This window comes from Carassius auratus, chromosome 21, assembly GCF_003368295.1.
Source record: "Carassius auratus strain Wakin chromosome 21, ASM336829v1, whole genome shotgun sequence".
Taxonomy (NCBI): Eukaryota; Metazoa; Chordata; class Actinopteri; order Cypriniformes; family Cyprinidae; genus Carassius; species Carassius auratus.
In genome coordinates, this window is record NC_039263.1 from 10,921,663 (window position 1) to 10,934,594 (window position 12,932).

At 34.4% G+C, this 12,932-nt stretch overlaps 2 protein-coding genes across 4 annotated transcripts; both read right to left on the bottom strand.

Moving 5' to 3' along the window:
- Positions 1-616: 616 nt before the first annotated feature.
- Positions 617-4,105, bottom strand: LOC113039180 (T-cell immunoglobulin and mucin domain-containing protein 4-like). Its single transcript, XM_026197070.1, has 7 exons — positions 3,942-4,105; positions 2,933-3,271; positions 2,782-2,847; positions 2,089-2,180; positions 1,123-1,234; positions 977-1,010; positions 617-889 (listed from the first exon to the last, which is right to left on the bottom strand). The coding sequence occupies exons 1-7, from the start codon at positions 3,997-3,999 to the stop codon at positions 808-810; spliced, it is 783 nt and encodes a 260-aa protein (XP_026052855.1). The 5' UTR covers positions 4,000-4,105; the 3' UTR covers positions 617-807.
- Positions 4,106-6,427: 2,322 nt separating this feature from the next.
- On the bottom strand, positions 6,428-12,830 carry LOC113038461 (T-cell immunoglobulin and mucin domain-containing protein 4-like). Of its 3 annotated transcripts, none has more exons than XM_026195883.1 (7): positions 12,680-12,830; positions 11,942-12,283; positions 10,708-10,806; positions 10,559-10,608; positions 10,388-10,463; positions 10,252-10,288; positions 6,428-7,634 (listed from the first exon to the last, which is right to left on the bottom strand). In XM_026195883.1, exons 1-7 carry the CDS (start codon positions 12,732-12,734, stop codon positions 7,505-7,507), a joined length of 789 nt encoding a protein of 262 aa, XP_026051668.1. In that variant the 5' UTR covers positions 12,735-12,830; the 3' UTR covers positions 6,428-7,504. The 3 variants fall into 3 exon arrangements, with proteins under 3 accessions (XP_026051668.1, XP_026051669.1, XP_026051667.1); XM_026195884.1 differs by having other exon boundaries at positions 6,428-7,601; positions 10,708-10,809; XM_026195882.1 differs by having other exon boundaries at positions 10,708-10,809.
- Positions 12,831-12,932: the final 102 nt, after the last annotated feature.

Sequence of the window (12,932 nt, forward strand, 5' to 3'; positions counted from 1 at the left end):
CATTAATCCATAAATGACTTAAACTTTTAACTTGTTTAATGTGGCTGACACTCCCTCTGAGTTCAAACAAACCAATATGCCGGAGAAATTCATTTATTCAATCAGTACACCGACTGAACTGCTGTGAAGAGAGAACTGAAGATGAACACCGAGCCGAGCCAGATAATGAACGAAAGATTGACTCGTTCTCTAAATTAAGGCGGACCAAGAAAGCAAAGTCCACTATATTTTAAACTGCGTTCCGAAGATAAATGGAGGTCTCACAGGTTTGGAACAACATGAGGGTGAGTTATTAATGACATAATTTTCATTTTTCGGTGAACTTACCCTTTAAACTTAAAGTTTTCTGTTGACCAGTACATTAGTGGGTCAAACAGCCCTCCGAAACTGATGGAAATGGAGGTGTTTCCATTATTTGTGTGGTGCAATTTTTGTGTTTAGCTGGACAAATAAACAAAATAATAAGTAATATTCCGATGTATTATTGTGAAGTAAAATGTTTAATGTAAAGAAAAAAATGTGCATGACATATTTTTTGTAGGATGTATATATATATATATATATATATATATATATATATATATATATATATTTTTTTTTTACAATTTTACAGGCGTTTACGTTCTTAAAGGGATACTTCACACAAAAATGAATCTGTTGTCTACATATAAAATACACCTTTTTGGAATATGCCATTTTTGGGTGAGCTATCCCTTTCTCAAATCAGAAATGAACAATATTAAAAGACTTGCAAGATGTTTACATGTCTGTGTATTTATTAAGGAAAAATAACAGGTGTTTTTATGTTTATTCCAGGGTGTAGATGTTCTCCTCCACTGGTCTTCTTGTGCGTATTTCATAAATAATGTGTCGGGGCTCCTTTGAGAAACTGAGGTTCAAAACATAGCAGTCATTGATATTGAACTGATTATAGAAAGGCACTGTGGTATTCTCAAAGTAAATCACACGCACTTACCACCCACTGTCAAAGGCCTTCCCATAAAAGCCACCTGAATAAGAATATACACTAATTTCAGTAAAGATACATGTATGCTCTTAACTTATAACAGCATTTTCATTAAACAAACGTCCAGTAGATTCATAACTGAGTGCTATACGTACGTTTGAAGGTTAAAAAGGCCAGTGCTCCCAAGAGGAGCAGGAGCAGACTGAGAGACAGAGACAGAACCGGGATGTTTATCTGTAGCGTGATCCTAGAGATCGGCTCCTCCATCTTTAAATCACAAATTGACAAGAGTTTCATCATTTTAAGAGGCATTTTGAGTTTTAAAACAATTATTTAAATGTGACTTCCACCTTGCTATTTATACGTATGCCCTTTTATTTGAATGCATTTTTTTGATCAATTTTTATTTTTAAATATAGTAAACTGTGTAAAATGATTACTATTTAAAACAGCTATTTTATATGTTCACACATTTAAAGTGTAATTTATTCCTGTGATGCAAATCTGAATTTTCAGCAGTCATTACTCCAGTCTTCAGTGACACATGGTCCCTGAAAAATCATTGATAATCATAATTCAAATTATTATCAGTGTTTTTCTGCTTTAGATTTATGTGAGAACTATGAGACATTTTCTCAGGGTTGTTTGTTGAATAGAAAGTAAAAAAGAACAGCATTTATTTGAAATTACATTCCCTTTACTGCACATTTTGGTCAATTTAATGCATCCTGAATAAAGTTATTACATTCTTTAAAAAACAAAATCTTCCTGATCCCAAACTTGTTAAATAGTTTGTATATAAGTAAAAGATAAGTGAGATGCAACAAACTTTATACAACATGCTGGCAGTTATATGTTGCAAGATACAAAGACTCAATGACTCATAAGCTTGCTCATAATATTACTTAAAATATTCTTAATTATGTATAATAATACATAATTATTATTTTTTTTTACATAGAGAGCAATGATTTAAACTGCAGTATTTATTATTGAATGGATTACTGTAATCAATAATTACATTGACTAAAATTATAATTGTGTGTACAGGAAGTTCCGTTAGAATCTTAACAGTGATATGTTCATTTTCCATATACTGTGTATGAGCAGCGGTAACTCACCATAGCCACAGAATGCACATGGGTGACATTCTGCCAGGAAATGTCAGAGAATGATGAGTCTGCTCCTCTGGACTGATCTGACAGTGAAGACACTAGGAAATTCAGAGCGAAACTCAGGAAATCGCTTTTGCTACTCATGCCGGTTGACACGTGAGAACTATCATCTACCCACAAGGGTCTCTGACATTTGAGTTATATCTCTATGTGGTCTCTTATGACACGGTAAGACTTTGTACCATTGCAACTGAAATGCAACTGGTGATTCATCATAGGTTGTGGTCTGACTGAATGGTAAAACCAAGTGTCTAAGAAAGAAAACTTGCATGACACTGATGCAAATTTGGTATAAAAGGCATTAGCTGTTAAAATCAGTCAGCAGAAATGAATTCTAAGGCAAGACACTATAGATCTGGGCTACTTTGCTCGCATTACTTTCTTTCAGACTGCACTCATTACACACTGAAGTGTTTATTTTATTATACTTGTTCTATTTATGTCTTTGGAATTCAATTACAATACATTTTTAAATGTACTGTTCTCAAATGTAGCTTTTCTCAAGCTCTACATACACCAAATTCTGGACCATCTATATTGAACCTGGCTTTATCCATGCTTAGATTTCTGTTTTGGAAATGCATTTACATATGCATATTTCGACAACTTTTTAAATAACTTTGCATAAATGCACCTCACCTGTCTGTGTCTCCAGTGGCTCTGTAAAAATGGGGGTCGTGGTTGTTGGCGGTGCAGTTGTTGGAGCTTCAAAAATAAAAATACATGAACATTTATTAAAATACAAAGCTTTCCAAATTGTATCCAACTTTAAAGCATCTGCATGACTTGCCTTTCATGACCCTCAATGTGTAGGACACCTTCTTATCATTGAAAAACCCTTCTATGTCCACTCTACAGCAGTACGGCCCGCTGTCTGACTTCTGTATTTTTTGGATTCCCAGGTCCATTTGTCCCGACAGGACGTCTCCGATGAGCTTGTACCTGTCGGAGACTTTAGAGATGACTCCATACTCATCTGTTTGTACGATGATGTCGTGGCACCAGAACGTTCCACAGTCCCGTCCCCAGCAGACGTGGCTCAAGCCGTGGTGCTTCACTGAGTAATGGCACGGCAAAATCACTGTGCTGCCCTCCGTCACGAGAAACGCCAACACGGAGGACCCATGAGCTGCATGGAAACATTTCAACATTTCAGAGGTTCCTTTGGAAATGAATTTGAATACACTTTATTAGTTCATGTAATTAAGAATTCAAAAAAAAAAAACAAAAAAAAAACAAAAACAGGGGGTTAGTTCATGTTAATTGGGACATTTTTCCAAGTCATCTCTCTTGCAAAAAGTGTCACAATTGACCTGAATTAACCTGGAAAAAAGAGAGGAGAGTGAATACATTGCATTAGTTTATATAATGAATTAGTAAAAAAATATATAATAAAAAATATTTTAAAAATTCTAAAACTTACCTTAGATAAAATGTCAAAAATTAAATTAAATATAATTTTTCATAAAAAACATCTTAAATCCAATGAAAAAAATTAAACGAATGGAAGTTTTGTTTACATAAAATATATCTATCTACACTGTAAAAGAAAGTACAAGTCAGAAAAAGGGTCAAATGACTGGAAGCTAATAGCTGCCAAACAAAAACAGTAAAATTAGAGTAAAATACCTTATCTGAAATAAAGTGCAAAAACAATAATTTTACAGAAATTTTCATTAAAGGTTTTACAGAATTATTTTATTTACAGAATTATTTACATCTATTTACAATATGTATCTATATATCTATTTATGTATCTACACTGACATAATCTTTTAAGTTCATAGTGTGTTTCTTGCCTGAAATGGTAAGGAGGAGGATCCAGTGTAGTACTGATAACCAGGGAGGAGCAGCCATTCCAAACAGCCAGTGTGGAGTTCAGGCGACACTGCCTCGTGCTGGGAGGCACCAGGGTTATGCAGAGGAGACCATGTGAAAGAGTTGCAGTGTTCTCCAGCCCTGCGCCTGTGACATCTCCATGAAGGACAGGGCCACTGACCCATCTGCAGTCCTTGTCTGGAGGTGGAGTCATGTGGCGAAGAACAGGGCCATTGTGTATGAGTTTTATCTGGATATCTTAGCCATGTGCCTGTAAACAGGCTCCGTGAATGATTCAGTGGGCCTGCACACAGCACACGCCATGTCCATGGTTCCATGTGTGTTTTTTTATTGTTGGTAAACAAAGTGCCACACATGTTCAGCAGTCACAGCTGGAGCTTAGGATAAACCAGCTAATTATTCATCAGACTCCAGGAATTGACTAAATATTGAACAAACACTGACAGAGTGAGACTATTCAGTTGGAACAGCTAAAGACTGTTCAGGTATTTTGAGCCTGAATTTTAACATACAAATTGTGTTGTAATGCAGACACAGATAATTATTCATTAGGCTGAATGACCTAGGAGGCTTACAAATAGTGTTAAATTGTTTCTCAGATGAGCTGCTCCACCTCTATTGAATCAATTTAAATTCCCTGGTTTGGCTAAGTTTTCTTTACTGAATACAGCAATATGCACTACAGCAAGAAAGAATCATATGTGATTTTGAGTTGTAAATTTTGAACTAAAAAAGGTGAGATAGATATAACATCACAAAAAAAGTATTTCTGTTGAGTTTTCCTTGCATATGAAGCTGAAAAAATGTACTTGATTACTAACATAACCTCAGTTTCCTGAGATATGGGAACAAGTATTTTGTCTTGCTAAAAGATGCTATGGGAAAAAGCCTTTTTCTCCTGAACTGAAGCATGTGCCTACGGGTATAAATAAGGGACGTGCATTCACTCTACAGATTTTTGCTCCGGAGCCGAGTAGTCTATGAAATGTATTTGCTCAAAGCCATTCATCTTTGTGTTTGCGGCACTTGTGGATGACTCATGCGTCTGTTGTGGGCGTATGAACATGGCATCGCTACGATCGCATCTCTCACTCCTCAAGGGGAGTGCAGCAGACCCCTCTGTCGCCACCCATCCCGGTTTACCTGGTTCGCTTTCTCGATGCTCCCATCTCCCAGGCAGTCCTATTCGGCGAAATGGTGTCAGGGCCAAATCCTTAATCAATGTAAAGGTGACATTTAGTTGACATGCATAAGTACATGAAGACTTAAAAGACTTAACCCTGTGAAATATACATTTAATTTCAGTTGGAATTAGATGCCATTGTAAGGATTTTAAGGAAACAATGTCATTTTGTAGAAAAAATATTATACAAAGCTCTGGTTTTATCTTTAATACACATTTTAGAAGTTGTAATTCTTTATATTTATTTTAATTATATTTATTATATATATATCATCAAAAAGGTGATTTCACCACTTCCATTCAAAAAGTGAAACTTGCATATTATATTCATTAATTACACACAGACTGATATGTTTCAAATGTTTATTTCTTTTAATTTTGATGACTTCCTGGTATACAGCTGAACCTTGCACCTCAGAAAACACAGTCGACCAACACCAGCAGATGACATGGCACACCAAACCATCACTGACTGTGGAAACTTTACACTGGACCTCAAGCAACATGGATTGTGTGCCTCTCCTATCTTCCTACAGACTCTGGGACCCTGATTTCCAAACAAAATGCAAAATTTACTTTCATCAGAGAACATAACTTTGGACAACTCAGTGGCAATCCAGTCCTTTTTGTCTTTAGCCCAGGCAAGACACTTCTTGAATGCGACAGCTGAAACCCATGTCTTGCATACGTCTGTGCGTAGTGGTTCTTGAAGCACTTACTCCAGCTGCAGTCCACTCTTTGTGAATCTCCCCCACATTTTTAATGGGTTTTGTTTCACAAACCTCTTCAGGGTATGTTTATCCCTATTGCTTTTACACTTTTTTTTCTACCACATCTTTTCCTTCCCTTCGCCTCTCTATTAATGTGCTTGGACACAGAACTCTGTGAACAGCAAGCCTCTTTTGCAATGACCTTTTGTGTCTTGCCCTCCTTGTCCAAGGTGTCAAGTCAGCAGTCTTCCCCATCCATGATTGTGTAGCCTACAGAACTAGACTGAGAGACCATTGAAAGGCCTTTGCAGGTGTTTTGTGTTAATTAGCTGATTGACCTGACTTGATTAACTGACCTGTTCAGGGATTCAAGAGCAGATCAGTTTCATCTGTAAATGTGTTAGTTTTGTCTTTATTAACATAGCTGAGGATTAAACTGGTAGTATCTGTTAGTTTAGGCTATCAGTAGCAGCCCATTATTATCAACATTCAGAATACTTCGCTAAAGGACATCAATATCGATTGTAAAGTTACATTCAAAAATTTAGCAGAGATAGATATTCACATGGATTTATTGTACAGGGAGGTAGGGAGCTAGAGCAGACAGCAACACAATAGTAATACAGTTGAAAGTTGAAAACAGATTAGATGTTTTTTTTCAGGTTTCTTTGAAGAATAGAATGTTCAGGAGAACAGCATTTATCTAAAATAGAAATCTTTTGTAATATTATAAATGTCTTTATCATAACTTTTTTTGATCACAGAAATTGTTTTGGATGTATAGGTTATAAACAGGAAATAAGGGGCCAAAATTTTACCTTTTGGGGTACAACAGCTTGTCACTGGGACAAGACCTTTAAAAGGACATATCTGTTCCTTTTTTACCCCTAGTAGGTAGGCCTACAAATTAGTAACTTGAAGGGTAAGAATTACTATTCTTTTTTCCTGTGTGGCCTGATGAGTCTGAGAAATCCCGGTCTGAAATTGTGTCCCATCCCGGCCCAGATTGCAGAAAATACTTCTAAATATTTCTGAAAAATTGCATAGTAGTTAATCAAAAGTTTTTGGTATGTTAACGTGGAAGGAAGTTGTCTGGGTGTGAGTGTTATAAGAGGTGTGAAGCAGCATGATGATTGATGGAAAAAATTAACCACAAATCAAATTTTTTTTTTTTCTTTTTTTTTTTTTTACAAAGAACATTTTTATCTGTCAATATCAATGGAAAATGTGATATTAACACTGGTCTGGCTTTGAAAAGATATAATGACCTTCTTTACAATCTAGTTTCTATGGTAGATGGTTTTATCACTTCTCTGAACCCACGTCAGCACTTTCGCACCCCTGAATTGGTGTAAACTGAATGCAATGACAGGTTGAAAAATGTACAGCTGTTGTGCGAAAACACATTTGTGGTAAATAAAACATTCAAACTTAGATTAGCTAACTTAGATTAGTTTTAATAATGATAAAATGTTGCAGTATGTTAGCCGCTAGACATCAGAATGAGGTTAGTCAGAGCAATAATTTCTCTGATCAGTAATAGCTGTCACATTATTATAAACACAGTGTAAATACAAAAGAAGACAAGAAGTCCACACTGATCAACTTAGAGTTAAATAGTATATGTGAATTAATTCCACTGTTCATATTCATTTTCAGGTTGTATATGATAGATGTTTTCCACAGCCATCTCTCTGTTGTACAGGCCCATGGTGCTGCCGGAGTTACTGTAGATGACAGAGTTATCTGAGTTCTGGGTTCTGAGGGAGAAAAACTATGAGAAATATTTGCCCATGACATATAAGGTTACATAAGGTGACCTAATGGATGAATCATATTCTACTTGCTTTGATGCTGTTACGCATTTCACCCATCACTTAATTTAGTTTTTAATGATGATATGCAACAATATTAATGTCTAAATAATTTAAAGATTATAAGACACAATACAGTTCAAAAGACTGGGATAAGTAAGATTTTTTTGAGAAGTAATAAGAAGTATTTGAAAGTTTTTAGCTGTATATGTGTTCAAACAAATGCAGCCTTGTTAAAAGCAGCAATATTGTGAAACATTAGAATCTAAAATATCTGTTTTATATTGCAATATAATTAAGTTGGATTGAGAAATTTAAACTTCTTTTTCTTCTTCTGAGACCAAATGTTAAAATGCATCTCCTCCTAGACTTTTAAAGCTACAACCACCAAACTCGGGTCAGACCCTCAGAGACTGGTCTGACTCAGGTTCCTATATCTTTTTTAACTGATCCATTATGGTTTTCATAAACCAGACTAGATTTATGGTGTATTTGTTGTCTATTGCTGGTTTTAAAAGTGGTTTTGGCCTTTTTTTTGCAGGCCAGGCTGATATTAACTGTTTTTTAGCCGTTTTTTTTCTTTTTACTGAATCTGCTGTTTTTAGCTGGATTGGCATAAAAACATGCTAACAACATGCTAGTAACCTGCTAATCAGGCTAGAAACATGCTAGCGACTTGCTAGTTACTTGTTAATCAGGCTAATGGCATGCTAGTCACTTACTAGTCATGATAACAACAATGTTAGTCACTTGCTAATCATGATAACACATGCTATTTACTTGCTAATCATGCTAGCAACATGCTAGTCACATGCTAATCGTGTTAGAAACATGCTAGCAACACGCTAGTTACTTGCTAATCAGGCTAATGGCATGCTAGTCACTTACTAGTCATGATAACAACAATGTTAGTCACTTGCTAATCATGATAACACATGCTATTTACTTGCTAATCATGCTAGCAACATGTTAATAACTTATTAATCATGCTAGCAACATGCTAAAACATGTAAACAACATGCTAGTTAACTGTTAATCATGTTATCAATATGCTAGCCATGCTAGTAATGATAACAACATGGTAGCGACATGCTGGACACTTGGTTAATCATGCTAATGACATGCTAGTCACTTGTTAGTCATGCTATCAACATTCTAGTCACTTGCTAATCATGCTTATAACATGCTAGTAACTTTCTAACCATGTTAATGGTATGGTATTCACTTGCTAGTCATGCTAGCAACGTGCCATTCATTTGATAATCATGCTACCGACATGCTTTTCACTTGCTAATCATGCTTGCAACATGTGCAACATGCTAGTCACTCGCTAATCAAACTAACAACATGCTAGTCACTTTTTAATCATGTTAACAACCTGCTAGGTTAATTAAATGTTAGTAACTTGCTATTCATTCAGTCAACATTCTAGTCACTTGCTCATCATGCTAGCAACATGCTAGTCACTTGCTAACCATGTTAATAACCGGCTAGTGACATGCTGGTCACTTGGTAATCATGATGGCAACATGTTAACAACCTGCTATTGACGTTCTAGTCACTTGATAATCATGCTAGCAACATGCTAGTCACTTGCTAATCATGATTACAACATGCTAGTCACTTTCTAGTCATACTAGCAACATGTTAGTCACTTGTTAATCATGCTAGCAACATGCAAGTCACTTAACAATCATATTAGCAAACATGCTAGTTAATCATGATAGTCCCTTGCTAATCACACTAGCTACATGCTAGTCATCCTAGCAAAAATGTTAGTCACTTGCTAATCATGTTTGCAACATGCTAGTCACTTGCTTATCATGTTAACAACATGCTAGTTACATGTTAATAATGCCAGCAACATGTTAGTAACTAGCTATTTATGCTAGTCACTTGCTAATCATGCTAGCAACAGGCTACTTTACTATTTCTTATATATTTATTTATCTGTCAATTTTTCAGATAGATTGAATTGCCTTTAAAAAACGTTAAACTTTAAAACTACTTCAAATTAATTAAAACCTGAAACCCCCTCAAACTTTAAGCTTTTAAATCTACTTTAAACTTTCTGGCTAGGCTTTTTCAGTCCAACTTAAATTTTGCCTACAAACTTTACTAACTAGTTTTAATTATAATTTAATCTCAGTCTTAAGTGTCACATCCTTTAGAAAATATTTAATATGCTAATTTATTGCTCAAAGAAAAGGATTACTAGGATTCTTTAATGAACAGAAAGTTAAAAAGAACAGCATTTATTTGAAATAGATTATTTTTTTTTTTATTTTTTTTTACAACATAAAGGTCTTTACTGTCACTTTTTTGGGATCAATTTAATGCATCCTTTCTGAATAATAATAATAACAAAATCTAACTGACCCCTAACATTTTAATGGTAGTTTGTGTAAAATGATGAGTGGTTGTATTTAAGCAGTATCATGCCAACAGTAAATTCCCATTTGTTTTCATTGTTAATTTTTTTTTACATCTGTTATTAATCAAAATGATTTTGGAGTTCTAAATTCTAAATTCAGTATAATAATCACTTCCAGGATTGACTTACATGTTGAGCGCAGCTCTGGTTTTCTTCTTTTGCTTCACTGAAAATATAAACAGTTTCATTTTCTAATTAATAAGCACAACGTATATTGTTGTGAAATTAAAAAAATGTGAATTAACCGAATACACTTTGGACTCACATATCAAAATGACAACAATGACTATCAAAACCAGCAGTAACAGGATGACAGGCACGATCACTGCAGATGTATTTACCTTAGAACACAAATCAGTATAAAAATATCAAATGATCATTCTTTCAAATATGTTTCAAAAACATTTGAGGTTTTCTATTGTGGTGGCATACTCACATTATCGTTTTGTTCTATGGAGGACGATTCATGGTGATCAAACGAGGTTTCTTTTTTAATAATGAAAACATAATGGTCAATCAGTATATTCACAAATACACTTGTTACACACAATTACGGATATCCTAAAAATTTTTGCTGTCTTATACCATATGTTGTGTCGGAGAGCCACAGTCCAAAAGTGCTGTTCTCTGGAGGATTTGTTGAAGAGACGAATGAAGTACTCTCTTGTGTTGTGGTCGTTTTTACTACTAGAAAAGGATAATGTCACATATAATTTTCTTCCAATTTAAATGTCTTTTAAAAAGCAGAGATCCTTGATGACAAACAATTTGTACAACATGCAAGTGCATACTTTTGACTAGCCAAATTTTTTTATTTTATTATAATGATAGATTACAGATACTGAGAACTGAAACAGTTATTCAGAAATGAGAGCTTTTCTTCAGTCATTATAGATTCACTGCAAGGGTTCAAATCAAAATACCTCCTGAAGTTTCAGTGGTCAGTGATTCAGAGGTTATAAAACCAAAGGCTATGGTGTGGTTGGACCAGGTGCTTTGAAACAGGATGTACAATGTTCCTTTTTAAACATTCACACACTCACATGAGCAACAAAACTGGAAACTGAAAACTGTAAAGGACGGACTTTACACAGCAGTGATCTAATCTGTGATGACAGAATGATTGCAGATAATTTCTTTATTAATCTGTTCATTATCATCCCCAAAAATACCTTCTTTTTAGACTTGGTTAGATTTGTTTTTAGTGTGGTATGTTTTCATCACTCGGCCATGACAGATTTACAAAGACAATATAAAATCACATATTAACACACACACACAAGTACCTCTGTCATGGCAGTGCTGAAAACTCCCGTAGTTTCATGCTCAGATGTGCTGCTAGAAATGGATGTATTTTCCCATGTTGTTGGATTAAGTGATTTGAAGAAAGTGTATTTGAATGTAAAATCTTTTTTTTTCTTCTTTTTTACTTTTTCTACATCTACACTGAACCGTTCTGGGATCAGTAAGAGCATAAATTTGATAAAAACAGTGATGTTGTGAAATATCACTAGAAATTACAATGCTTTTCTATTTTAATAAAACACTGTTTTAAATGTAATTTATTCCAGCTGGATGTTTTATTTTAGCAGCAGTCATAGACATTTGTCAAGTTTGATCAATTTGATTTGTCCTTGATGAAAAAACAGTAAATATAAAAAAGTCCTACTAACCTCATAATTAAAAAAAATACCTAAATAAATAACAAAATTAAATAGGAGTAGTAGACTAGCAGAATGATTGTTTTAAACAATTAAATCACTTGGATTCAGTAATTTCTAGTGTTTTGGCATTGGAAAGATATGCTTTAAACACTTACCGTCATTAACAATCAAGTGGACGTAATACATCTCATCATTAAACAGTCCAGGTACATGTATGCGGCATCCATATTTGCCAGAGTCTGTTTTTGTAATGTTTAAGATGGTCAGAGACACATCTCCATGTTGTATTTCTCCCGCCAGCTGGTATCTGGATGATATTTCCCTCACAACTTTATCTCCATCACTTCCGATAATTTCATTACCACAACCCATAGTGGGAATGTCTCCTTTCATCCAGCATATGTGACACTTTCCATGATATTTGCTGTCATATTTGCATGGCAAAATGACACGATCCCCCTCGAAACTCTGTACGGTGACGTCGCTGCAGTTTGAAACTGAGAGAGAGAGATTGTTTGTTGTTGTTGTTTTTTTAAACCTTGAATTTTATATTTAGATCATAAAATGTAATCTATATAAAACATTTATTAAGTTAACAACGCCTACACAATTCTAGATAACGTGCCTTATTAGCAAAAAAAAAAAAAAAAAAAAAAAAAAAAAAAAAAAAAAAAAAATATATATATATATATATATATATATATATATATATATATATATATATATATATATATATATATATATATAGCTAATAATAAAATAAATAAATAAAAAAGATTCTAGTGTTACTGCATAATAAAATACCATGTAAATAAGCCATTTTAAAATTTTAATTTCCTCTCTGTAACAAATTACTGATTGTACCAACATTTCAGTATAAATTTGAAACTCACTTGTGAGATAACAGAGAACCCAGGATCCAAAGAACCAGCTGTGAAGATAATTCATGATCAAAAGGTTTCTCCTTCTCTGCGAGTAATGCTCAAGAAAACTTCATCTCTCTCCTTACATGATGACCCTTTGTGCGGAAGTTAGCATGCACATGACACCTTCTCAGCTTTTCTTAAATGTGCAGTCAGACTTCTTTTTTAGAGTTTCACTTCCATATGTGACCTACTGCTTTTTGTCAACTTCAAATATCGAAAG